At 36.0% G+C, this 27,724-nt stretch overlaps 1 protein-coding gene across 2 annotated transcripts in view; it reads left to right on the top strand.

The window, feature by feature from the left end:
- The window catches only part of LOC121371079 (gamma-aminobutyric acid type B receptor subunit 1-like), a 107,656-nt gene extending 81,675 nt beyond the window's left edge, over nucleotides 1–25,981 (top strand). The window contains exons 13-16 of one of the 2 annotated variants that reach the window (XM_041496711.1): nucleotides 2,378–2,500; nucleotides 10,120–10,269; nucleotides 11,544–11,732; nucleotides 23,272–25,981. In XM_041496711.1, the coding sequence (XP_041352645.1) occupies nucleotides 2,378–2,500; nucleotides 10,120–10,269; nucleotides 11,544–11,732; nucleotides 23,272–23,298 (489 nt within the window). In that variant the 3' untranslated portion in view covers nucleotides 23,299–25,981. Of the gene's footprint in view, nucleotides 1–2,377; nucleotides 2,501–9,232; nucleotides 9,694–10,119; nucleotides 10,270–11,543; nucleotides 11,733–23,271 lie in introns of those variants that run through there. The other variant, XM_041496712.1, reaches the window with a different exon arrangement.
- The last annotated feature ends 1,743 nt before the right edge of the window (nucleotides 25,982–27,724 follow it).

Here is a 27,724-nt window from a genome sequence, read left to right as displayed (position 1 = left end):
TATGTGGAGTATCAGTGAAGTATCAATTAACAATTTTTTTCACTTATACATGTACTTATACACACTGATACTTCACTTATACCAATATATAGGTAACTTATAAGTGGCGTATAAGTAAAGTATATTCCACTTATAAGTTTGTATAGGTTATTTCTGTAAGGGACATCACACAATCGGAGTAATTTGTAATAAATCCTTTCACTGTTTTGCTGTATAACACCTTGATACAATTTTTAAGTTTGCGGTTACCAAAATAATATGTATCTAATTCAACTTTCTAACTGATGTTATGGAAATGTCCGATGTTGACCGAACTACTCAATGGGTCGAACACTTTCTCGAGCACCGATGGGGTTCGAGCCAACGGGATTCAACTGTAGATATAGATATAGATATAGAGATACAGATACACATACACATACACATACACATACACATACACATACACATACACACACACATATACACATATACACACACACACACAGTGAAACCCCTCTAAACCGGACATCCTTGTGACCAAATATTTTGTCCGGTTATCAGAGATGTCGGGTTTTCAGTTTGATTTGACACAAAAGCTGTTGTTTCCGTTGGTGTCCAGATCATATTGATCTTATATATGTATTGAAAATGTATCCAACAGATAATAATCCAATAAAGAATCTTTGACATATATGAAAATAGTTTAATGTTTGTTTATAAGCTTTTAAAACTTTTAATGACAGTGTTTATCGAGTTATACTGTAATTTTGCACCCAACCTCAAGTAGAGAAATTTATATGCAGGCATTATTTTCCAGGTTTTCAAACATCAATACATAGGCCTACTAGCCAGTGCCAGGTCAGCTCACTGTTTCATGCATGTTGAGTTGTAAAGAGCATCCCTTTTTATGGATGCCTCAATAACTCAAAAGATATCGTGGCAAGTCTTCAAAGTTGCGGGCAATTCGGTGCCATAGGTTCGCATCCCAGCAACAGCATGGGAAAATTTGCGAGGCCAGAAAGGATTTAATTATCCCCTGCGCCATTGCGTTAATACATGTATCTATATATGTTATATGTAACAGTCAACCTCGACATACATACAATATATAGATATTCATACATCAGTACGTACTAGAGCGCATCGTGGTTAGCCTTGCAATTTGCGGGCAAATCGGTGCCACAGGCATGCATGTAGTTGAGTTAAAGAGCATTCTTTTTGGATGCCTCAATAGCTTAGAGCGCATCGTGGTTAGCCTTGCAATTTGCGGGCGAATCGGTGCCACAGGTTCGAGTCCCAGCAACGGCATGGGATAATTTGTCAGACCAGAAAGGATTTAATTATACCCTGCACCAGTGCGTTAATATCTATGTATGTAACAGTCAACCTCGATATACATACAATATATAGATATTCATACATCAATACATACTAGCCAGTGCCAGGTCTGCCCACTGTTTCATGTATGTAAGCGGGATCAACCGCGTAGATTGTAGGCCCCATAGATGTGGTTGAGTTAAAGAGCATCCTTTTTGGATGCCTCAATAGCTCAGAGTGCATTGTGGTTAGCATTGCAATTTGCGGGCAATTCGGTGCCAAAGGTTTGAGTCCCAGCAACGGCATGTGAGGCCAGAAAGGATTTATAATTATCCCCTGCGCCAGTGCATTAATATCTATGTAACAGTCAACCTCGACATATATACAATATATAGATATTCATACATCAGTACATACACACATATATCAGAGATGGGGCGATTACTTAGTAATCAAATACGATTACTTAAGGATGTCACGGTTACGAAGAAAGTTGAAAAATTAAGATTGCGAATACATTGTCCAGTAATCATACAGTCATGATAACCGGCATGAAATGTTTAATTTTAGTTCACAACCATACCAATTTCATTCATTGAAAGACAATGAATTATTTTGAATTATTTATTAAATAATTTCACAAATTTATAAACATGTACACAGGACAAATTAGTATTGTTGTTATTATTATTATATATTATTATTACTACTACATGTACATGTATTATTATGTACCTTCATAAAGTATAATATATAAAATGTATTTTTTAAATATTTAACTATAAGCCCTAATTAATAAGTATATATTAATGTCTTTTTTTTGTATAACTAGGTTGTAGTATTTATACCATTTAATATTATCCACAAATGAAAATTAAAAAAAATAAACTGATATCTCTATGTATTTGCGCAAGTTGCTGATTACATTTTATTTTTGACACTATAACAATGACTATTATTGAAGTTCAAGATCAATTTTATTTTAAAAAATTTGGCAGTCATGCTTTTATTAAATTACACAATTTTAAGAAATTTTCAAAACTGTTCTCTTCCTAATTCTTGTATTTTATCTATGCAGACAGCTAAGGATATGCACCTATTTATGAAAATTGGTGCATACACGGCTCTTAATACGGGCATCATGGTGTTGTGGACAGTGGTTGATCCTAGCTACCCTTTGCGAAAGCAACTTGATCACCAGGTAGGTCATAATTTATGGATGTAATATTTTCTCTGAAGGATGACTGCATCTACTAAGTCGTTTCCAAAACCACTCATTGACCATATATCAAGTGACCCTTCTATCAACATGACCTGTATCCAACAGCGTGCAGAACTGATACTATTTATGAAAATAATTTGAATGTTTCAGTTGGGCTGAACAGACAGCCTACTTGCATATTAATTTTGTTTTTATTATTCTCGTCATTACTAGGCACCTACCAATCCAAATAGAGAGGACTACAGTTGAGCACCGTTGTGTCGATCTTTCTTGAGTCCATATATTGTTTGTGTCGTTATGACTGGCTGGGCCCGGCTGAAACGTGTATTAAATATCATATTTTTTACTCTGTTGAGTCGATACGATTGAGTCGATATTACGTTTGTGTCGATATATTTTTGGGGTCCCTAATTAAACTTTTATGTACAAAAGTGCCTCGTGTGTCGATAGTAAAATTATTTGTTAAAATAAATAAAAATTTTAAAAGAGTAAGTATAAATTGCACGACCTATAATTAACGCTCTGTTTCGGGCACGTAACCAAACCATTGCCGACATCTGGATCAGATAATTCTCCAAAGAAACGTAAGTTGACGGTAAAATCCATTGAAACAAAATTAGAAGCTATCCAAGCTGTTGAGAGAGGTGATAAATCAAAAAGCGTTTGCAAACAGTACTCATGTCTTACAGCGAGGACGACATCTACAATACCGACGAGACAGGCATTTTCTTTAAACTAATGACAGACAAAACCGTAGAGTTTAGGGGTGTGAAATGTCACGGTGGCAATGGAAATCCCGTCCGTGCTATTCGGGACGTAACAAAATTTCTAAGCTCAGTAGCTTTCATGCCTTGTTCTAATGCGCGACAAACATTATTAACAGACTTTGTGAATTAAGTGTTGTGATTGTTATTTGTTCTTCCAGTTTGTATAATTACATTTTGTTCTTAATCCTTTATTATAATATGTTAAAATTTATTTAGTAATTTTTTGTTTAATTGTCTCCATATCCACAGTCATTTTAATTCCACAATTTATAAAAACTTTTAACAGATTCAGTAAGCTTGCGCACATCGGTATTATTGATTGGTTTATTGATTGATTACTTTGTTATTATTAATTTCAGAACATTTTCTTTGTGTTACATTATCTTATTGTGAAATTAAATGAAATTCTTGATTTGATTTAAACAAATAAATTATATTTCATTTTTAAATTTGACATCTTTTGTTTGTAATTTTTTATTTACATACTTGACTGAACGTTTGAGTCGATATTTGGTTAACTCGATATTTATGTGCGGTCCCCACGATGTCGACACAACGGTGCTCGACTGTATATGTTTTCTCTCCGTCTTTCTGTCTGTCTTTCTGTGTATTTGTCTGTTTGCCCGTCCATCTGTCAGACATATATACAGTGTTCAGAATGTCTTTTTCATGGCAAATTACCCATTTGTGACAGAGTTATGGCTCTTGAACTTAATTAGGAGATACAAAAAGTTGTTTTCCAGACTTTTGTTTGTTTGTAATGTCTCAAGATATTAAGCTGAACTTTTGTGTATAGCTTTACCATATGTTCTGTTACAGATCAAGTTCGACTTTCATGGCAATTTACCCATTTTTGACAAGTTTATTGTCCTTGAACTTAGGCAATACAGAAATTTATTGAGTCTGATTGGGGACATGTATTGCTTTAGTAATACACTCAGAATGCTTTTTACATCGTCATCTTTCATATCATCATCAGCACCACCATCGTTGTCATCATCATCATCATAACATTGTCTTATTTCGATCCAAAGAAGTACATTCATGTACCACCATTAACAATAAACAAACTTGTAGTTATATGCACCTACATACAATCCATTTGTTGTCACAATATATAAGAAAACAGAAATATATTTGTGTGGCAAAAAATAGTTTTCTTTGTGAATAATTATAATTTTTTTGTTTTTAGTTCAGGATATACACACATCAATTCATATACTCACAAGTTGACATCGAATGTCTCTACTTTTTGTGCTGGGGTGTCGTTAAACATACATTCATTCTCTTAACTAGTTTATGCGTGTTACTCTTTGCTAAAAAGTATCACGGGATATATAGTAATAACTGGTTATATGTTAAGACAGTAACAGTTTTTTTTATTTATCTTGCAATCCTATATAATAAAAACAATATATTAAATGAATCATACCGGCCTTGATGGTGTCGTCGTCAATCCATGGGACATAAGGCTGGTAGGTAGGCTACTGGATTTTCTGTCCGGTACCAGCTCCCACCCAGATTGAGTTTTAACACCACAGTTGGTAGGTATAAGACTACTACACCCTCTTCTCTTCTTTCTCACTAACCACTAACCCACTGCCCAGGACAGATGGCCCAGAATCTGATTTGGATATAAGCACGAAAATAAGTTGAAATAATTGAATAAATGAATTATTTTGTTTCACATCTTCACCGTTTTACAGAGTCATGGTAGTAGATCCAGAGTACCGGGTACTGATTGTCTCGTGTGTTTTGTCAGTTTGGGTTTTGTGTGTGGTTGTTTTGTGTGTGGTTGGTTGCTCTGTATTGAGCTTAATATACATATGTGCATGCCAGTGCGTGCATGCATGTGTGCGTGTGTGTGTGAAATGCTCGCTGACATGCACACATGTATATAATATTCATTATTAAGATTAAACAGTTTGGTTTAACATGAAACCATGAATAGACTTACATAGTTGGAGGGAAAATGTTCTGGAGACTAGTAAAAAGGTGTTAAAGAAATAAAAAGAAAGATCGAGAAGGAAAGAAATTAACACACAAAAAACATTCTTGAAAGATAGATATAGGACCAATGCAATTTTAACAAGTTAAAATCTTATAAAGAGATGAAATTGTAGGAAATTGAGATAAATTTTCCGAACTGGAAATATTTAAGTATCCTTTATAAAATGTTCATATAATTTGTTATTAATAAGTTTATTAATGAATGTATATTACTGATACTGATACTGATTGCCTAATTACTTAATATCTTGTCGCCTAGAATTTTTTTTTTTTTTAACATCCCATCATTTGTATATGTTGTGGGGATAACAATAGTATTCTTGTGCTGGTGAGTCTCAATTATTAATTAAATTTGTAGGGTTAAAAAGAGTTTTGGTTAGTTGTCGAAAATATAGTCACTATAGCTTCCATCTTAAACCTACAGGTATTGTAAATGTTGCTGGTCCAACACAAAAATCTGAACTCAAAACAAAACAAGACAAAAAACAACAGAGGCCAATTATGTACACAATATTTGGGCTAGAAAAACAAACCAAACTTAACATTTTAAATAAATTGTGGCAGATTGACCACAATTTGGTGAATCTATCAGAATTACAGGAACAAAAAGCAATATATATAGTCTTTGTTATATAATAGTAATCGGTCAACTCTTTCTGAATCCAGTTCAAATTGGGTACATACATGTATGTATTGTAATGACTTTGGAATAATAAGTGTTTAGTAGCCAGAACAATTGCATTAACTGGATCATTATTTCTAGTTAAAAAACCAAGAGTAACATTTGTTTATTACAATTGCAAGTCTTGCCAAATTGAAATAAAGTGGGAGATAAAAAAAAAAATCCTGTTTTCTTCTTCTTTTTCTGTCCTTTCTTCTTTCTTTCTTTCTTGTTGGATCCAAAAAGCGTGATGTATTCAGGACTACTTTAAAAATCACAGTCAACCTTGGAATTTAGGTCCAGAAATGCACCATAACAATTTAAAACGGTGAAGGCACACACACACATTTATTTTGTATATATTGTACAGCAAGACTAGCTCAGTTTTGTTTGCATCCCTTGCTGAACATTTGTGTTAGTACTTTGTCGTTTAACACAGTTTATTAGTAGCATACCTGGCACGTGGGCCCCATGTATGCAAATGAGGTCATGTGACCTGTCGTCTGATTGACTGACATTTAAGTGTGGGTTTGTGGCGTCACGGGAATGCTGTCACGGGAATGCTGACGTTGAAACAATCCTATTTATCAAGGTTAATAACTTTTGCAGATGTCTCGGTTGGTATATCCAAACAAAGTATGTCAGGGAAATTGACGACCTCTAACTGGGTTAATGGCTTTGTCAGCTGTTGGCGTTAGTATTGGAAATGACGTCATACATAGGATCTTTCTTTGTGTCTGTAATGAAAACAAGACCTTATTAATGGCAACCTTCAGATGCCATGGTAACATTGCATGGCATGGTTTGTGCAGAAACATGTCCATATATGATGCCGACCGAATTAGCATGGTGACGCTGTAAATGATGTGGAGTATGATTTCAGGGAGAAAACTAGAAAATGCCGTTTATTGACCCAAGTTAGTGACTAAGTGTAAGGCCACTAACACTGACTTCTCATTCACTAACCACTAACAAACTAATGACTAACACACTGTCCTGGACAGACAGCCCAGATAGCTGAAGTGGATTCCCAGGGCAGCGTACTTGAGCCTTAAATAAAATAAAAAATAAGTATAAATAATGTAACAACAACCGTCAAGCTGCTAGAGAGAGCAACTAATCTATTTTGTATTTTAATGTTTTATATTTGGGGCAGACTAGGATGCAAATCTCCACAACTTGATGATGATAGCAGAAGAATATGGTCTTGTATTCAGCTGTGAAAAGCATGAGATTAAGGTTCAAGAGATAAAATTATTTGGAATGTTGTACAGATCTCAAGAAAATAGAGAACATATTGGAATAGCTATGTAATGAGTCTTATTTATGTATAACAGCAGTCCAAAGAAAATGTCTAAAAAAAAAACCTGCAGAATTTTAGTGGACAGATCAGGTTCACCGAAAAGCATTTGAAAGAAATAACATATCTCATCTCTGAAGAAATCTGACTCCGAATCTGGAAAGTATTATCATGGTCAAAACATTTGCATGAGGGATGGGTGTGATTCTCATTCAGAATGAGAAACCGCCCATAGCATTTGCCTCAAAAAGTCTAACATAGCAGAGGTATGCCAACATAGAGAGAAAGCTGCTGGCAGTCGTATTTGTTTGTATAATTCCATATATTCACATACAGAATACACTTTTGTTGAAAGTAACAACAAATCACTTGAGATGATTAAAACTGAATTTTTTTTACGTCATCATCCCTAAGGCTTCAGATAATGCTTCTAAGGTTACAGAACTATAATGTAACAATTGTGTACAACCAGAAAAACAACTGCTAGTGGCAGATGACTTGTCAAGACTACGAGATACCAGAAACCCCAACAAAATCAACATCAAAATCATCAAGTTTGGTGCAGTTCTCAAGTTTGAGTATACATCAGTTGCGAACTGAATTGCTTGAAAGCTTTAATTAGGCAACTTACCAAGTTACTTCAGTCATATTAGTGCTCTTGTGAAAAGCATAGAAAAATGTAAGCTATGTCCAGTCTTGCATCTACAGGGATGGTATTAACAAGGACATAAAGAACCTCAGGAAAGGATGCCAAACTTGTCAGAAGTATCAAAAGTCTAACAGAAAAGAAACATTAATTCCTAAAGACATCCCATCAAGAGGTTGACAAGTCATGCGGACAGATTTATTTCACTTCAATGACACAGACCTGGTAATCTGTTGACTACTATTCCAAATTTCATTTCAAAGAAAGAAAGAAATGTTTTATTTAACGACACACACTAAATTTTGTTTCATTACGAAAATGTCGAAACTGTGCACTAGTCAAGCAATTACGAAGATAAAAACACTGTTTAAACAGAGAGTGTAATAAGTGATAATGGATCTCACGTCAATTCTAAATGTTACTGAAACTTAGCTAGATCATGGCATTTCGACCACAGAACTAGTTCTCTGCACTATCTGAAATCGAATGGATTCACAGAAAGTTGCATATGAACAGTAAAAAGGACAGTGAAAATGGCAAAAGACAGTGCACTTAATGTAAACGGTATTCCCATGTCTACGGTCGACACTGACAAATTGTTCCTTAACATCACCGGGAGAGTCGTATAATCAGAATTTCAGAGGAAACCTCGCAACTGTGATCAGAAATCACATCAGCAGAAGAAAAGAAGCAGATTCAGAAAGGGTACTGTGACAGTTGTTCGACTGCCACACACGATCAATATTTAGTTTTCGGGAACCTCCACGTGGCTTTTCTTAGCGTCTCTCACCTCTGGCAGCCTTCTGATTGGCTTTGTCTACAGTCCAGCACCTGTACAGATCTGTTGTCTCGATTGATGTACACATCTCAGTGTAGACGTTACTGCCAAGATGCTGTACGTGATTCATGTTTGAATATGGCTAGTGGCAATGGCTATGGTGGGAAATAATTTACCATGATCCTTGTCAAACAAACAAAAGGGATTTTCCATGTGCAGTAACCAGTAAAAAAAAAAAGGTACAATGCTAGAATTTTAAATATAAAACTACTTTAAAATACAAAATGATGTAGTTCATCTCCCTAGCAACTTGCCTTGAACAAATGATGATGGCTGTTGTTTGTTTTTACTTATTTTATTAAGTTGAAGGTCGCTGCCCTGGTGACCCACCTCAGCTATATGGGCCGTCTGTCTAGGACAGTGGGTTAGTGGTTAGTGATTGAGAAGTCAATAATGGCCTTAAAATAAGTTCAGTGGTTGTACCACTACACCACCGAGGTCGAATAATGGATCTGATTTAAATTGTGGTTTTTCCCCATTTTTTTTCAGTTTTAAATATAGGCTGGCAACAACAATCACGTACCCACGCTAACTCGGATCAACAGTCAAAGTCACACCACACGTCATCCACAGCCTCCCGTGCTAATTTGGGTCAGCACCAGATATGAGCATATTTAAGTGCAACCCACAACATGGAATCTCCCAATGCCAGCTGAAGCCCGCCAGGTACCAAGGTCGGCAGTTGGATTTTATAATAGACAGAAAGAGAGATGCTACGTATGACATCATTTATTTTCCACACTAACCTCAACAGCTGCCAAAGCAATTAACCCAGTTAGAGGTCATGGAATTTCCCCCTGATATCCTTTCTTCAGGTACCCATGCTGATCTGCAAATGCAATTAATCCAGTTAAGTAAGACACCAACCCAATGCTTCAAGATCGGCATCCGAGTGATGTCGGAATCCATGGCTTCCCAATCTACATGTATTTTGAATTGATATTTGCTATATGTTTATAGGCCTGACGCAAATAAAATATGTTTTGGTTTTGATTTTAAGTGTGTTACTATATATAATATAATTGTTTTTGTTCTTTTTTTTTCTAATTAAAATTGTAAATTTCATAGCCGTATTACATGCTACCACCCCCACCCCCAGACGCATTCACCACGAAACTCTGAGAATTTGCCTAGGACAGATGTCTTTGAACCTTTAGATGGTTGGTTTATTGATGGAAAATAAGGAAATCTTTGTAGTCATCATATTTTGGCAATACACTTGTACAGTTTATATACTTAAAATTGTTCAGTATTATAACGTACATAAACAAGGTAAATAGTGTACACTAGTTTCCCTAGATTTGCACTACATGTATATAAAAAATGTTAGGTTATTTTGTTGTTCTGTATTATTTTTAACAATATTTTCCCCCCAGAAAGTCCACATTGAAATCAATGATGTAGTGGAAATTCCAGTAATATGGAGCTGCACGTCTGAGTATTTCACGTACTTCACCATAATTCTCCTCGGCATTCAACTGATCCTCCTCTTGTTCGGTGTCTTCTTGTCTTTCACCACCAGAAAGGTACAAACTGGCATAACTTTCTTTTCATCTCATTGTTAAATGGTGTGTCAGAAATGATTAAAGCTGAATAACTCCATAGCTTAAGATAAGCCTAGTAGTTTTCAACCATGTTATTATATTAAATGCGTCTTTATTTTACATACGATAAAAATGCTTTTTACAAAATACAAAATACAGTAAGTATGTTTTACAATCGTTTTACTTTAATTTGAGTGATGCTTTTGTGATGCAAATAGCTTCAGATATTAATAGCAGAAAGAACACTGAAAACATACAGAGATTTATTTACATTGAAATAATTATAACTTTATTCCTTTTTTATAATGGATTATATATGGAATGTTTTGCTATGGTTTTGGTTTGATTTCATGAGTATATTTAAAGAAAAACAAAACTGAATAGGAATGATATAATTAAATATAATATTAGCAAAAATGCCAAATTAGGCTTTAAATAAAATAACAGACACCGGCCTGTTCATCAAAGCAATCATAAGGTAATTGTATGTGTCCCACTAACGATTAAATTCTTCTGTGTCATAAAATAATTAAAAAAATACATTAGTTACCAACTATTCTGAACATCTCATATGTATTTTTGGTATTGGATATCCACAATATAATTTAGCCAATTTATTTGCAGAGTGATAATTGCCAAATGCATAAGACTTGAAAGTTAGATCCCATAGTTTCATGTAAAGGTTTTATGGCCTAAAATGTTTTGCATTGAACGCTGAAACTGCATCCTAACTGGACGTGAGCGATACAATAATATTTATATCCTAATTATAGATGTGACCATAATGACCATTTTGAAAAAGCCGCCAAGTAAAACTTAATTGATTGGTTAATCGTTTAGCATTTGGCAATTGAAATAAATGGTTTCTAAAACAAATTGGTCGCATCAGGTTAGGATACAGCTAATGAGTATATACCATTCATAAAACCCATCAAATTATCATCTAACTGCCATTTGACATGTACCTTAATGCCTTACAACTGCCTTGTACCAATTGTAATTTTTAACCATAATTTATGACGACAGTAGGCTATGCCTGGCAATCGTAGTAAAATGTTATGGTCACGATGATGGTAGGTATTTATGATTATTGTAGAGCTAAGATGTTACATGGAACGAGTCCTTGTGTTCCCTTCTATGAAGTGATCTTAGTGTTTAGATCGCTTCGTGGAATGTGACACTGGACAATAATATCAGTGTGTTAAATACTACAGTTTTATTTCTCATATTGCATACGTTTATGTCTGTACCTATAGGTGAACATTTCAGCAGTGTACGATTCCAGAGCAATCGGAATGTGTATCTACAATGTGATTGTACTGACTGCTGTAGAGTTACTGTTCTCTAACATTCTAGAAGAGGACATTAATGTCACGTATGGCCTCATTTGTATCCTCATCATTGGTGGAACTACAGTTACCCAGTGTCTTATATTTATTCCAAAAGTAAGACAGACAGTTCGGTTTTGTAATGTTAGCGATATATTTAAGCATATTTCACAATAGAAATAGCCATTTTTAATTCATATTTAGATTGAATTGTTGACCAGGCCCTAATCTTGCTGGCGAAATGAGCATTTTCTTCGCCGAAAGTCAACTCAAGTCGCCAAGTTATTAGCAGTAGTGAGAAGTCGAAGTCGCAGTAATATTTTGGACCTAATCCAGACCTGTCAACTCGCATGGATTCGGCAGGAGTCTCCTGTATTTGATAAAATCTCCTGACAACCTGTGCAGGAGACAATTTCTCCTGTTAAATGACATTTTTGTAGGCATAAAAAAAAATCAATCCCCTTTTGTCAAATTAACATAAGGGAAGTAATTCCGCCTTTTTTTTCTCAATCGTTAAACGTCGGGTACTTCCGGTTTCCGAGAATGTAACAGGCTGAATTGTCCTGACTGTTTAATGTTTGCCGAAGTGAGAATTGTGGGATATTATATTGTTAAAAAAGGGACATGGAGTTTATAAAATGACGTGTTATTATAATGTTTGTTGTCATCGTAATGGCTATGAAGCGTGATGCCGCTGATTCAACAGGCTGTGTATTGACATTCAGTGTTGCTATATATAAAACTTTCCAAGTTAATCCTAATAACGCCTCTGGATTGTAAAACATCTTCCCACTAGATTACATAATGCAACTATGATGGATCTGAAGTGCCAGACTCATGGCCCAGAGTTGACAGCAATACAGCAATATGATGCATGTTAAAATCACATGTCACAGCAAGACAAAGAAAAGACTAATTAGCTATATAAGCATACTTGTATCAGTTAATTCATACAACAGATGTCAAGATCTCAACTTGTTTATTGTCATAGCTCACATGGCACCTTGTCACCGTATGTTGGACAGTGTTTTTTCTTTGGCGTCAGACTGTATTCTCAAATAATCGCGAATCTGCCTATTAACGGGCAATGGTTTCTGCGCAAGTGCATTGTAAAGACCGATTGATTTGATGAAATAATGTTTTACCATGTTCAATTTATTATCAAAATCAACTAACAAATGTTAATACTTATGCCAATTTCTGCTGTGAAGAGATTAAATACAGGTTGTTGTGTAATGTTGACATTCTTCAGATACACCCGTAACTGGGCTATTAATTGTTTCTCAAAGTGACGCATGTCACTCTGTGTGCTGTGACCAATCAATTAAGCATTGTTAATCCTCAACTACGTTCATTTCAATTACTAATTAATACTTAATTTTTGCATATACCTGTAACAGCACATGATCAACTACTTAACAATATCACATTTTTAATGAAATATATAACTGTTTTGTTTAAACTTTATTACTGGAAGTAGTATTTTATATCGAAATACGATTCAGAATTTTTCCGATTGAACATGAAAACTGGCAAAACATTACAAAATATACCGATAAATGTTCACTTGACCTATTTTTATCAAACTTTGCCCCTTTCTTCTGGGAAGGGAGAAGTCACGTATACTTTTTCAATTCTAGATTAGGGCCTGTTGTTGACTAAAGAAAAGTTTCAAAGTTTGTTTTGTTTAACGATACCAGTAGAGCACATTGATTTAGTAATCATATAGTCCTAGAGAGGAAACCAGCTACATGCATCATCCCACAGACAGGATAGCACATACTACGACCTTTGATATACCAATCATGTTGCACTGGCTAGAGAGAAATTGCTTAATGGGTACACCAATGGGGATTGATCACATCAGGTTAGCACATTACCACTGTGCTACCTTCTGCCCCTTGGTTGACTAAAGAAGGTTCACTGCTGTTTTTGTGTGCACACGGATGCTTTTAAAGTTAACATTTGTTTGTTTAATGACACTACTAGAGCACATTGATTTATTAATCATCGCCTATTGGTTGTCTAACATTTGGTAATTTTGACTCGTAATTATCAGAGGAAACCCTCTACATTGTTCCAGCAAAGGGATCTTTTATATGCACATAAATTAACACAGCCTTTGACCAGTTGTGGTGCTCTGGCTGGAATGAGCGACACAAGCACCTCAGGCGAGCACTCAACCGACTAAGGTAAATCCTGCCCACAGGTGGTTTTGTGCAGGTGGTTGGTTATTTATTGGAGATCAAGTTTGAAAGATGTCTTTTTTTTTAATTTGATTTTCTTTTATTGGCCTTTAGGTTATTGCTGGAACTAGAATGTAAGTAAGCGACAGGAAGTTACGAAAAGTGTGTTTATTATACTCCATGAGCTCAGTAGTTTCAGTTGGAGTACCAAACTAGCGAACAGATCTAACATAGATTTTTAGTTAGTCAGTCTAATATATGAAGTGTCAAAAATCACTTAGTGGACAATCTGAATTGGTGTCCAAGTACTATTTTGGCAGCTTTAAAAGATGGCTGACGCATTTTCGCCATTCACATAAATTAACAAAATGATCATAACTCGATCACTAGCAAAATAACCTATGGACATGCAAATTGGCTTATTGTGTTTGGTTTATAATTCTGCATTAGCTGATATAGTCCAGGCAAAATAGTGAAAGACCAATCACAAATTGCAAAAGTTATATTTCAGCTGTATTCAACACTGTGTAGTACAAAATAAAATCTAAAAAATGTAGAACAAGATGATCAGTGGAACAATTTTAAATTCAATATTGAAAATATGCTTGTTAAAATAAGTTAAGGGACACTAACATTTTAATTCTTTGCTTCTGTATTCAACTGGTAACTCAATTAAACATTTTGAGAATAACTTCAAAAGTGTTGCAAGTTAATGTGAATATAAAATTCAATGGTATTAACGTATTCTAAACCATTTTAATATGCAGTGTCTTAGCAAAAATATGTCATGTATTCTACTTCCATTTCATTCTCAATATCTACAATGGTATTTCACCTGCAATATGCCTTAAAGTACTGGATGTAATGTCATCAGTCTAATTTAAAGGCTGGTATATATATATAGGTACGAAGTTTGCACTACGGTAAAGGCTCACTCCTACCCAGTTTTTTAACAGCCCGGGAGGGGGTGTAAGGTAACTTCACCGACCTTTCACCAACAATTAATTATTCATCCACTGTCCTTTAGAGACAGCCTGGATAGCTGAGATGTGTCCAGGACAGCATGATTGAACCTTAGTTGGATACATGCATGAAAATCAAAGTTAAAATGAATGAAACAAATAAATATGTCTTTCGTATAAAACAAATACACGCTGAGGCCTGTGAGAAAAAAGTCAGCAAATTTTGAAAATGCTTCTGTATACTAGTATATAGACTTCTTGTCGGCTAGCTTAATGCTTTTGTAGGTAGTAAAAAGTTAAACAGCATCTCACCCGATCTAAGTTCGAAGTGCGCCTAACTGTAAAGAGCTAATAAATATGGTCATGTCTGTCATTGGTGATATATGTGAAAGAACATGTTGTCATAAGTGTTTTTTCATGTAGCCAGTAAATATATTAATTATATTAATTTATATTGGTATTAGTATACGTATCAGGTACTATTGCATTTGAAACATGTGCAGAGTGCCACAATATCTGTATGAAACGGGGGTAGTCAAGGGTGTGTTCTAGTATATCTCAAATTAGCATTATAACCTTATGTTTTTCTGATTTAAAGATTGGTGGAAACATTGCATGTAGCAACTTTAGCCACATTTGCTATTATCGTCCATGGGATTTAATTCAGTGCTATAGACTTTAAAATAAGATGGTCAGCATCTACTTTTGCATGTGCACCTTTTCAATCTGTCACTTAATTAGCACATCCATGTAACATTATCTGTTTCCCCAACACATCAAGCCTTTTGTTATCAGTCCATTAATTATAGATGGACTAGCTTATCATCCTCAAAAAGAAAGGAAAGCATTTCCAAATTTCTGTGAAAAATATTAAAGAAGAAATTGTCAAAATAATTAGACATTGTTGTACTACCCATAGCAATTTAGAGACCATATAAACATGAAAATAAACCTGTTATATTTTAATATTAAACATGCAGGCTTGTATGTTATATTTTTTAATGTGTGTGGCTCTTGCTTTAGTTGACTGTGGTAACGAAAATGTCGCATCTCAACGCTGAATTATCAACAAAAATATCAAATATAAATAATAGTAAAACACATTGCATTTATCCTGGTAATGTAACACATTAATAACAGTGCTAATATAAAGAAATCTATAAATCTCTTTGGTAGTCATTGATTTTTATGACTGATGTTATTGCATCATTTGGATTGTTCTTCTGCATCTTATACTTTATTTAGTAAACTTTGTTTTTCCAAGCCACAAATATTGGTTATTGTCAAGTTCTCTAAAATCTGTACATGTTTAGAATAGCATTCTGCACATGTATTAAACGTCTAGTGTCTGCATGCTGATGGTTACACGGAACGAACGGTTCCTTGAAGAATAACTATGCCACCGGATGTAATGATTATTTCCTTGTCTTCAGGGCAGGTCTATGGTGGTAATTGTGTGGTGAGAAATGCAAAAGGTTTCTGTTTGATGGTTGGATCATGCAAAAATGCAGTTTAGTTTTCTGTAATACTGTTCTTACCAACATACTAACATATGACAAATAAGCTAACCATGTCTTTGTTCCATACACCATAAAACTGTTAGAACATTCCAAAACAGTTGATGTCATTGGGAAACACATATATCACGACTGTCAGTGGTGGATGGATGGGCAAGGCCAGTAATGTGGAACATATTGAGAGAGCAAAGATGGTGTGATACGGCCCCTACTCAAAACAAGTTGCCTGGCAAGCAAGTCAAGGCAGAGTAAAAACCATAAATTTGATCCGCAAGAGTCAGCAATTTAGGGCTGCCTTCATTATGCTTTGGCAGGAGTGTGTGTGTCTGATGAACTGTCTGATACTATCCACGCATTCAGCTGTCGCATGTACTGTCTTAACCCAAAGATCACCGAAGTAAATATTCTCCAGTATGAAATGTTTCAATCCAAAAAGGGTGATTTGTTACTTGACCAACTGCTTCTTTGTAAAGATGCATTACAACAAAATGCAAGCTGCACCAATTATCAGTCAGCTATATGGAGAAGTCTCCAGAATACACCTGAAATACCTGGACCAACTGAAGGGTAGGAATGTATTCGTTGTAATGGACACATTGCAATCTCTTGGATACTAGTAACTGAAGTACCAGCATAAGAAGTGGTACTTTCTTTGATAGCATGCAAGTGTGCTCGCTCATACTCCCTGGCGTAGGAAGCAGGGAAGGGGGGCATGTGCCCCCCACTTTTGAGATATTTTGCTTTATAATAGTGTAAAAGTGTGTAAATATAAAAGTAAAAAAAATAACTTTTTGAAGATGCATCAAGAACAAATTAAGAAAAATTATATTTCTCCATACATCCTTGATTTTGGTAACATTTTTATAAAATAAATATTGAAAGCTATGTATCAGTATACAGAATTGTAAACCGAACAAAATAAGCCAAATTGCATGTCCATAGGTCAGTTTGGTTAGTTTGGTAGTGAGGTATGATAATGTTTCTGATGTGTGGGATTTGGGGCAAAATGCTTTAAAAATGGCTGCCAAAATAGCATTTAGCTACCAATCAAGTGATTTCGGACACTTCAGATATCAGTCTAACTAAAAATCCATGTTGGATCTGTTCATCAATTCGGTACGCAGATTCGGTCTGGCTCATGGACTATTACATGTACTTGGAATATACATTGTGTTCCAAGTTTTGAAGTTGAATGGCTTAAAAGGTATGTCAACCAGAACATTGAAAATGTTCTCAAAATTTGTCTATATATTGTAATTTCACTTTCATATGAAGCTTATTCTTAATACAATGCATGGTGCACAGTTAATGTTAAAATATAATCTACTGAGAAGCTACTTAACATTTATTGCTCATAAAAAAACAACAGCAAAACAATAACAAAACAAAAGAAAGAAAACAAACAAACAAACAAACAAACAACAACAACAAAAACCAATGCTTGATTGAGACACCATATTTACTTACTACAGTTCTATTGTATGGTTACTGCGGGAGTGGATATCAGACAATTTTTGATACATGGCATTTTGCTTATATTTTTCATACTTTGTTTTGACATTTTTACTGATTAGAGACAAAATTAACAGCCTGATCGAGTGCAGAGAAGACAAAAACAACAAAAAAGAATAAAAAAGCTAAAACTCTTTATTACCTAAAAACAAACTCATGTCATACAGTTTAAAATATTTAATAAAATGCTAATATATATATGTATATTGAATTTTGAAGCAGATACCGCAATTATGACAAAAAGATCTTATTTATGACTAAATTTTATTATTATAAATATTGAAAATGCTACGGAACTATTATGATGTGGATACTGAATCTTGTCAATTTAGAATGTAGAGTTACATACTTTTTTATGTTTGTCTCATGGTTTTTGTGTTGTTCGTTGCAAAATAAGACAACAAGGTGAACATATATATGGATTATTGTATGAGCAGGAGTGTCATACACAATTTATGGAACAAGTTTGTGAATTATTTTATTCCTGGGAAAAGAACGAGGCATATAAAACAATAATTGCCAAAGGAGTTCCATAAATTGTGTGTAACATGTAACCAAATGTGATTATTTATTTATTACCTACAAACTTTAATGTATAACAAAAGTTAAGTATTATTGTAATTGCTACAGAATTGGTGTTAATATTATCCAGGTTATAAAAACTCTCACAGTAAAGAGTTCCCATCTATATGAATAAAACAACAAATCTAGGAACCATTCAATTATTTGTTAATTCAATTCATACTTTATATCTTCGGTAATGCAAGTCACTGCCAAGGATACACTGATGCAGGGTGACCAACCTAATGGAAATATTTTTCCGGAATTTTCTGGTATTTTCATTTTTAAGCGTGCGAATGCCCCTTTCAAAACAATAATTTAAAGCAAAATATAAAAAGTAATTTAAACAGCGCCATATTTCACATATTTCAAAAGTGGCAGACTTTTTCCACTTCCATTTAGCATAGCCCTCACTAACTGTAATTGCTGAAAGCTTGCAGCTGCAATGCAGAATAGTTACAGCTAAAGTGTACTGTATCAATAGTTTTATAGTTTTGTCGTTTAGAGTAAAATAATAAATATTCTTTGAGACCTAAGTCAACTGTGGTTTTAAAAGTCTTCGAAAGCAACAGAAAATTAGCTACTAAAAGTAAAACACTAAAGGGGGAGGGGGTCAGCATATCAGATATTTTTGGTTTTGGGGCTGGGGTGGTGAGCATCCACAACTTTGTCATGGCCTTCACACCTTCAGCACTAACCTTTTAAAACTTTTTAATCTATGGGTCGTATTATGGTATGGTGTTGTCCATCCGTCTGTCTGTTAACTTTTTCTTGTCCGGACCATATCTTGCATACAGATGCATACATGACCATCAGACCTCACAATAGGAACAACTTGGGATGGCGGTGTGTTGCGTACTATTACTTTGTCACTGTGATCTAGTTTTCATGGTCTACTGCACTAACAGTAAATCGTTGTCCGGACCATATCTTGCATACAGATTCATAGAGGACCATCAAACCTCACATGTAGGAACAACTTTGGATGGCGGTGTGTCACGTCCTATTACTAGGTCACTGTGACCTACTTTTCACGGTCTACTGCACATGACAGCAAATCCTTGTCCATATATGATATATCTTGCATACAGCAGTGACTTCCTGTTTGACAGACGCGATCGCGCCAGCGCCCGCATAACGCCCGTAAATCATATCTCTGCGCGCAAAAAACCCACTCCCTGTAACAATTTTGCACAGTCAAAATTTTATACTGTTAACTTATATAATTTTTGAGAAATTGAAACTGAAAGCAAAATCTTTCGTTCAGAAAAAGAAAACAGTCAACTGTTCTCATTGGATGTTTGTAAGCGCAAGTCGTACTGTCTATCGGAATATTCCGATCGGAACACTTCCGCCTATTTCTATTCGTAATCAGCCGAGGTGTTCCGAATTATCACAAATTTGCAGAACGGGCGGGTTAGGTGTGTTGCTTTTGTAGCAATCACGCAAATTAGTTGTAACCAATGTCAAAATAAAACAATATTGCTATGTTTATTTACTTGTTTAGTTACTAGTAACTCCCAGTTATATTTAATTATCGGTTTTACAGGGGTGCAGAAAGTATTTGCCCGCTCGCCAAATGCCAGTGAAAATTGACGGACGAGTTAAAATTGCAACTACCAGTTCGACGGGCGATCTACCTTTGTATTATAATTTTATTTATTTATTTATTTTGCATTGAATCCGCGTCTACGCATCAGCCATGCAATAATTCCAAACCATTCAAACAAACGGTTCAGAAGGATGTCATACATGCACCGCATTGCCAACAGACAACTTCGGAGTTCGGAACTGCGCAAGCGCGACATTCCGGAAACTGGTTATAGTGGAAACGGAACCATGCCAAATCGGCCCCAAACGAAAATGGAACCAAATTGGACAAAACGCTAGCGTTGGCTGAAATGGCACCACAATATGGCTATATAGCTAAAATGGTTCCCCAAAAAACGATATAATTACACGGACGATAATATCCTCAATACAACAACAGCTATATTCTGTATAGCGGAGATAGAAGTATTAGCAGTTAGCTAGAAGTCGGTGAAATGCAATCAAATGAAATGCTGTTACAGCTTAAAAAGTAGCATTCTCGCCATTACATTGAGGTGCCGTTATAGCCAAATCGCTTTAGTTTTCGCCAACAAAAATGGTTCCGTTTTGAGAGTGGTTCCAATTTAGCCTAATTCATCGGAAACGGGGCCTGTTAAAGATCAGTAGTTCCTAAAAAAAATTGTTTACGTTGAAAGTATGTTAGGGATATGTAAATATTGTAAATCTATATGAAAGAAATATGAATAACGTAGTCTTGATGAGGATATTTCCACATGTATTGATTTGTCAATCAAGGTTTGGGGTCTGATTGCGTTCTTTTGCCACCTGATGTTGATAACTTACTAAGTGTCCATAATGTTTTTGTCATTAAATATATAAATACACTGTATATACTAAAATATTGTTAAGCAAAAGTATATTTTCTAGGCTGGCGGACTAGTAGAAATTCTGGCGGGCTAGTACATTTTAGTTGGTTCTGGTCTGGCTGGCTAGTGAAATATTTTCCATTTCTGCAACCCTGAAGTTTTACTTTCAAAATGTTCGCGTTTTGTCAGGGGGTCGAAATTAGCATTTGCCGAATTTGTCGCGTACACGTACGCCTAACCAGTGTTCTCGCTGGGTGAAAATTAAAGGAGGGCGGCAGGTCGGCACCACACCCTTCAAAAAAAAAAAAAAAAAAAAAAATGGGGGGGGGGGGGGGGGGAGAGTAGTTTGGTTATCATATTGTTGTGTGTTGGTAGGCTTTGAGAAAAGACATACTCCTTATTTTGCCTACAAAAAAAGTGCAAAGGGGTTTATAAAAAAAACTCCGTCTTTTAATTGAACCGAAGATGATATCGGTTAGTAACGTCAGTGAAAAGAACAGTGATTAATAATTAACTGTTTGATAGTGGTGGTTATATAGTGATAGTCGTAAAGTTAATCATCAGTGAGAATGGTTAGTAATTAATTATTAATGAGCAGTTAAAACATTCAAAATGACAGTGATTAAATTAATGTTTGTTTGATGATTATTAGTGGTAAACTTGTTAATAGGACTATAATTAAAAGTAAGGATGGTTAGTATAATTATAAATGACAGTGAAACATGAACAGATATTAATTTTATTGTTGAATATTATTATCAGTTTGGTGACATTTACATTTTAACAATTAAGGTATGCTAATTTCTGAGGAGAGCAATGACACTCGCAAAAAAGAAAGAAATAATAAAAGCTTTTTTTTTTAGCTCCTGAAGATTTTACAAACTGCAGTCAAACCACATGTAGGAACAACTTGGGATGGTGGTTGGTCCAAAACAAACTGTTCATCCATCCCATTGCAAAATAAAAATCACATAACCTATTCATTAATATAGATATGGTTTTCCATCAAACTCCTGATGGGCATATCATGTACCTCACCGGTACTCTTGTTGTGCAAACCGGCATATATTATAAAACGTGTGTGTGTGCGTGTGCGTGCACGCGCAGGCCCATAGGGACGATATTTGGAGTAGGGGGCACAATCTAGCAAATGGGGCACGGTCTCTATTGTGTGTGGATGGGTTAGGGTGTGGGGACAAGCCATTTATATAGAGTAGGAAAAAAACGTACGTTTTCGTTAAGTGGTACCTACAGGTCTAATGCGTGCGTATATGTGTGTGTCTCATTAAAGATAACAGGGGATTCTTCTTCAAATGATTGTTCGTCATCATTTCAGACAAGTCAAAATGCCGTAACGAGAGGTGTAAAATGTCTAACCTATAAATTTAAAATGCCCAGATCCTGTAACATTACTGTCGGAATTAAGAATAAACAAACATGCATTTTATGACATTTTAATGAATATATTAACAATAAATGCCAACATATGTAAACACATACTTGTATTACTGCAACACTGAAATTGAGCAGGGTAGTAATACTTTGAATGACACTGAATTAAATGGTACTTTAAGCTGCCTTACACGATACTTTGCGTTAACCATTCAGATACATGTAGTGTAAATGAAATCTAATATATATGTGATAAATATTCTGTGGATATTAACCAGAGAATGTACGCAAAATAGGGAAAAGGCCATACCAAAAATCGTCCAAAGACCACTCCCGCAGTAACCGAGTAACCATACAGTGCGTCAATAATCGTCTTTGCTTAGAGTTGGTTTTCCCCAGTGTTTTGAGATTTCCCTAATTAACATTGCAACCCTATCATCTATGAACTATTCAATATGGTGCTCTCTGTCCTAGAACGTGGAATGCCGTCGTGCGGACATTTTAACTTAGGAAGAACTTTAAAAATAATATAGAAATGTTCTTGGTACACTCAAAAGAAGTAATTAAGTCATTCATCCTGGAAAATGCTATCGGGTGTGTTAAAACAATTCATGGTGGGCCCGACCGACCATAGTTCTCAGTGTACTATGTAATTATATTTTGAGTTGCTTTTAATTTTTTTTGTTGTTGGTAAAAAGAGAGTGAGAGAGAGTGAGAGTGTGTGTGAGAGAGTGAGAGAGAGTGAGAGAGTGAGTGAGTGAGTGAATGAACTATTGGAACAACAACATTAATAAAAAGGAGAGAAAACAACAAAAATAACAAAGAAACAAGGCGCCTCAAAGTTTCTGGTAAGATAGAAAGCATAAAGCCAGAAATTACGTTTAGGCAGTAATTCATCAAAGATGAGCATTAAACACATTTTTTTTTATCAAACACACAGTCACAGCCAAACAATGGGATAATCAAGATTTATATTTACATCACTAATTCATTTAATATTATTTGGTTTTTGTTGTTTGTTTGGGGGGGGGGGGGGGGGGGGGGGGGGGGATTGTGGATTTTTGTATGTGTATATGAGGTATTATATTCCAGTATTTCGCTTTTTGTAGATGTTTCGATTAAAGGACTATTGGTGAAGATGTGGGCCAAAGCCGTTCTTTTGCGAGTTGAATTGAAGTCCAGTTCCACCAGCAAAAGCAACGTTGAGCAACATGTTTTAGCTCCCACAAGCTATTACATACAACCGATGTATGACTTGTAACATTGTCGTTTTCAATAGTCAACAGATTCAAGAATTGCAATTAGGAACAGTTCTATGGACAGAAAATAAAACAACATAAACTACCACAAAGTGGCCAACATAAACTAAGTGATACTTAAAACTGCGGATATGGCGGTTAAACACCTGCTTTGAAGTTGGAATTTACAATTGTGTTGATTAGGTTGTTGTCATGTAGTTAAAGTACATAGTAAAACACAATAAGGGGTCAACTTCAAAATGGTCATTGAAGATCGGTTGGCCGCTTTACACAGGTTTGAATACGCGCGCGCACACACACACACACGGAGGTGGGGAGGGGGGGATGAGGGAGAGAGCATGTCATTAATAATTATACCTTCATAACTTGTCATGCCTGTCCTGCAGATAGTTTGGCACTCTAGTTTTTTTGCACATGGCTGAGCATACAATATGAGACTGAAACCTGAACAAAGTTTTAACATTGTCAAATAGTCAAATGACTCCCAATAAAATAGATGTATGTATGTAAGCCCAAATGTGACCATCATGTCGGAATTTAATCAAATGTATTCATTAATTTCAAATAACATAGGGTACGTAATTTTACCTTGACACAGTTCCTTGCCTTCAAAACCAAACGAGCATGCATATGACGAATTTGAAACAGTTTCTTTACCAGGGTAGTAAACCTTGTACTTTGGTACCCATAATTGTTCTTTGTGCTTTTTGCATCTTTAGAAGGTACTGATGGAGGATCTGAAGTAGTCCAGAGGATATGTAAATGAATCATGCACTTTTTGATACAAGCATACAACTTGGCATAACACATACTACACATTATAGATATTCATTTTAAGATTAGATGCATTCTCAATATGACATGAGGTAGCAGTATACAGTTAGCTCAAAGAGTTTGTGTGTTGATTTTGAACAGATCCATGTCTAAAGGCTAATTATTTGGAATAGGAAGTAAATTCTTAAACTTGGTGATAGACGAGGAGAAACTTTTAAAAATGACAATTGGTTTGTCACCAGCAGTGTAAATGGTTTATCTGTAATAAGGCTTGGTATTCAAACACCGGGTTAAAATTGAATAGCTAAACCTTTATTCAAATGAGGGGTTTTGTAAGATTTGATGAGCACAGTTTTCATAAATATATACTCGTATATGTGATACCTGCCAACTCCCGCTTGGATGTGGTTTGTATGGGTGTGCACATTGTCAAAATGCACACAAAATCATGCAGTTGGACAGATTATGATGAAAGTAACACAAACATTTAAGTAAAAATATGTAAAATTGTCCTCTTTATAATTATAACCCTTTTTGTAATTTGTGAGACTAAAAATACCTGTTTCTTTCTTTGTTTTGAAACCATAGGTAGACATTTAGAATGCCATGGGCTGGTATGTATAAATCTCGGCGTCTTCTACCTGGTTTTCAAAATGGCCGCCATGGCAAATTTAGAAGTCATTTCAGGGTGATAACTAAACATTGATATAAATTCTTAACGAGGCCTTTATCAAAGTTGTTCATGGTGGCATGCCAACCAAATGTATCATTAATTAGTTTTTGTTTTGAAATGGGAAGATTATACCTTAAACTACAAAAAGCAATAGAATAAAATAATGCAGTTACTAGTAAAAAAATATTAATTTTATAGATGTTGACCAACAGCTCATTTCAGTTTTTGGGTATATATCTTCCACCAATTTTTCTACCAATAAATCTTTGAAGGCGAAGAATTGGCTGTTGGTTTAGTGAATACTTGAAGCAGATTTTTTAATCTTTATTTTTATCATGGATTCTTGTGGAAGTCACAGTTTCCACTGAGTGCGAGCACATTACTCGTATAATATTACCGACTTCAACGTTATTATGCTGATTATCTGTAGGATCGATTAATCTGTACTAATGTTAAAAACAATAAATGTAATTCAAAATTAGTTTATTATAACATTTACAAATACGATTAATCATTCCTTTAATGATTCCTATATTACGTTTTATTTAGGAAATCGTGTGTTAATGTGGGTATCAGGCCAGTTTCCCGTTATTGATCACACCCACCAAACTGTGCAGCTTGTTAATGTCGTCCATTTCACCTTCCATTCAATAGTCCTTCTTTCGAACCATGCCAAGCCTGCTTGGTGCCTCACACTAAGAACATGACTTTATACGAGTGCATCCTGTGTTGGTGAATTATTTTCTATTCCTCTGTATTTTCATGTGAACAGGACTTTTCTAGCTGTTTACACTACCCTCTGCTATTCCATGGTCATTCATACATTTTTGTACAAATATATAAATGTGTACATTTTTTAGACTATAGGTTGCTTAACAGTTTGTAATTGCACACAGGACACCACTAATCAGAGGAAGAAATGCCGACCATGCACAGCATTTGGCATTGACCATGGTCAGTGCAATAGCAGTTGCATCCAGGTACAAATGTGTATATGTTTTGAGACTATCTTGCCTTTGTACGTATCAATGATAATGTCAAACATAATTTGTGAACTGTATTTTCATGAAGAATATCAACCTATATGAATTCAACTATTCAACTATTGTCTTCTTTGTAAGATACCGGCCTCGGTGGCGTCGTGGTTAGGTCATCGGTCTACAGGTTGGTAGGTACTGGGTTCGGATCCCAGTCGAGGCATGGGATTTTTAATCCAGACCCTGAGTGAGTGCTCCGCAAGGCTCAATGGGTAGGTGTAAACCACTTGCACCGATCAGTGACACATAACTGGTTCAACAAAGGCCATGGTTTGAGCTATCCTGCCTGTGGGAAGCGCAACTAAAATATCCCTTGCTGCCTGTCGTATGTGGCGACCCTGTCAGAATGACCATATGTTTGACGTCCAATAGCCGATGATAAGATAAAAGATCAACTCGTCACGTCGTATCTCCATGTTTTACATGTGTTCAGTCACAACGTTAAAAGAGAACGTGCATAAAACTAGCACGCTAGTGTACAGAAGAGCCATTTGAGAGCATACAGATGACAGAATGATGTTTCATGAATTTGTGGGATCACCACATCAAACTCAAACTTTGATCAAACTCAATCGTGAAATAGGCATGTTATCGTAAGAGCCGTTTATAAAGCTTTTTCGTAAGGTTATCTACCTAGATTCTAGATGTATGTATCATGTAGGTATGTTAGAACGTAACCTTTTACAACTCAAAAAAAAAAATCTTAGTTTTAAATTGGATATAGCACCGTGTGTGTGTGTGTGTGTGTGTGTGTATGTATGTATGTGTGTGTGTATATATATATACTCTTCAAAAAAAGAAACGCAAAAGGGTACAAATGGGTTATAACTCCGATTTTATGTTTCCTACCGGTTCATGCTTTGTGAATATAAGGTCATTGCATGTCCCAAACACATTCCCACGGTTACATTCGATAAAACGCAGCTACTGTACAATAAAGTTCCAAAATGTGAATATTCGTAAAAACGCAGCCACGTGCAAACCATGTCACCACTGCACGTGCGTTGTCTGCACGTGCAACATGAACACCGACAGTATAAAAGTGCAGGGTGTTCGCTTGCCTGGCCTCTGTATCTGGCCGACAGTTGACAATCCAGGACATGCCACGTCTCAGTGAACCGCAGAGAAACAATGCCATCGGCCGACTAGACGAATCCAGAACGGCCGTTGCCAGGGCATTCCATGTGTCCCCAAGCACCATCTCCAGACTGTGGGACCGTTACCAGCAACATGGATCAACACGTGACCTCCCTAGATCCGGTCGACCACGGGTCACTACCCCCGGGCAGGACCGCTACATCCGGGTACGCCACCTTCGGGAACGATTGACTACTGCCACCTCCACAGCCGCAGCAATACCAGGTTTGCGCAGGATATCCGACCAGACCGTACGGAACCGCTTACGTGAGGTAGGAATTCGTGCCAGACGTCCAGTTCGAGGTGTCATCTTAACACCACAACACCGTCGACTCCGACTGCAGTGGTGCCAGATTCATCGACAATGGCCTCAACTGCGATGGAGACAGGTGTGGTTCAGTGACGAGTCATGATTTCTGCTCCGACGTCATGATGGAAGATGTCGCGTGTATAGGCGTCGTGGTGAACGTTATGCGGCAAACTGCGTGCAGGAAGTGGACAGATTCGGCGGGGGTAGTGTCATGGTGTGGGCAGCCATCTCACACACTGGCAGAACTGACCTGGTCCACGTGCAGGGCAACCTGAATGCACAGGGCTACATTGACCAGATCCTCCGGCCACACATCCAGTTATGGCCAACGCCAACGCAGTGTTCCAACATGACAACGCCAGGCCTCACACA

The sequence above is a fragment of the Gigantopelta aegis genome, chromosome 4 (genome assembly GCF_016097555.1).
Source record: "Gigantopelta aegis isolate Gae_Host chromosome 4, Gae_host_genome, whole genome shotgun sequence".
Taxonomy (NCBI): domain Eukaryota; kingdom Metazoa; phylum Mollusca; class Gastropoda; order Neomphalida; family Peltospiridae; genus Gigantopelta; species Gigantopelta aegis.
The sequence above is the reverse complement of the archived record's forward strand: the minus strand, read 5'-3'. Positions and strand labels throughout refer to the sequence as shown.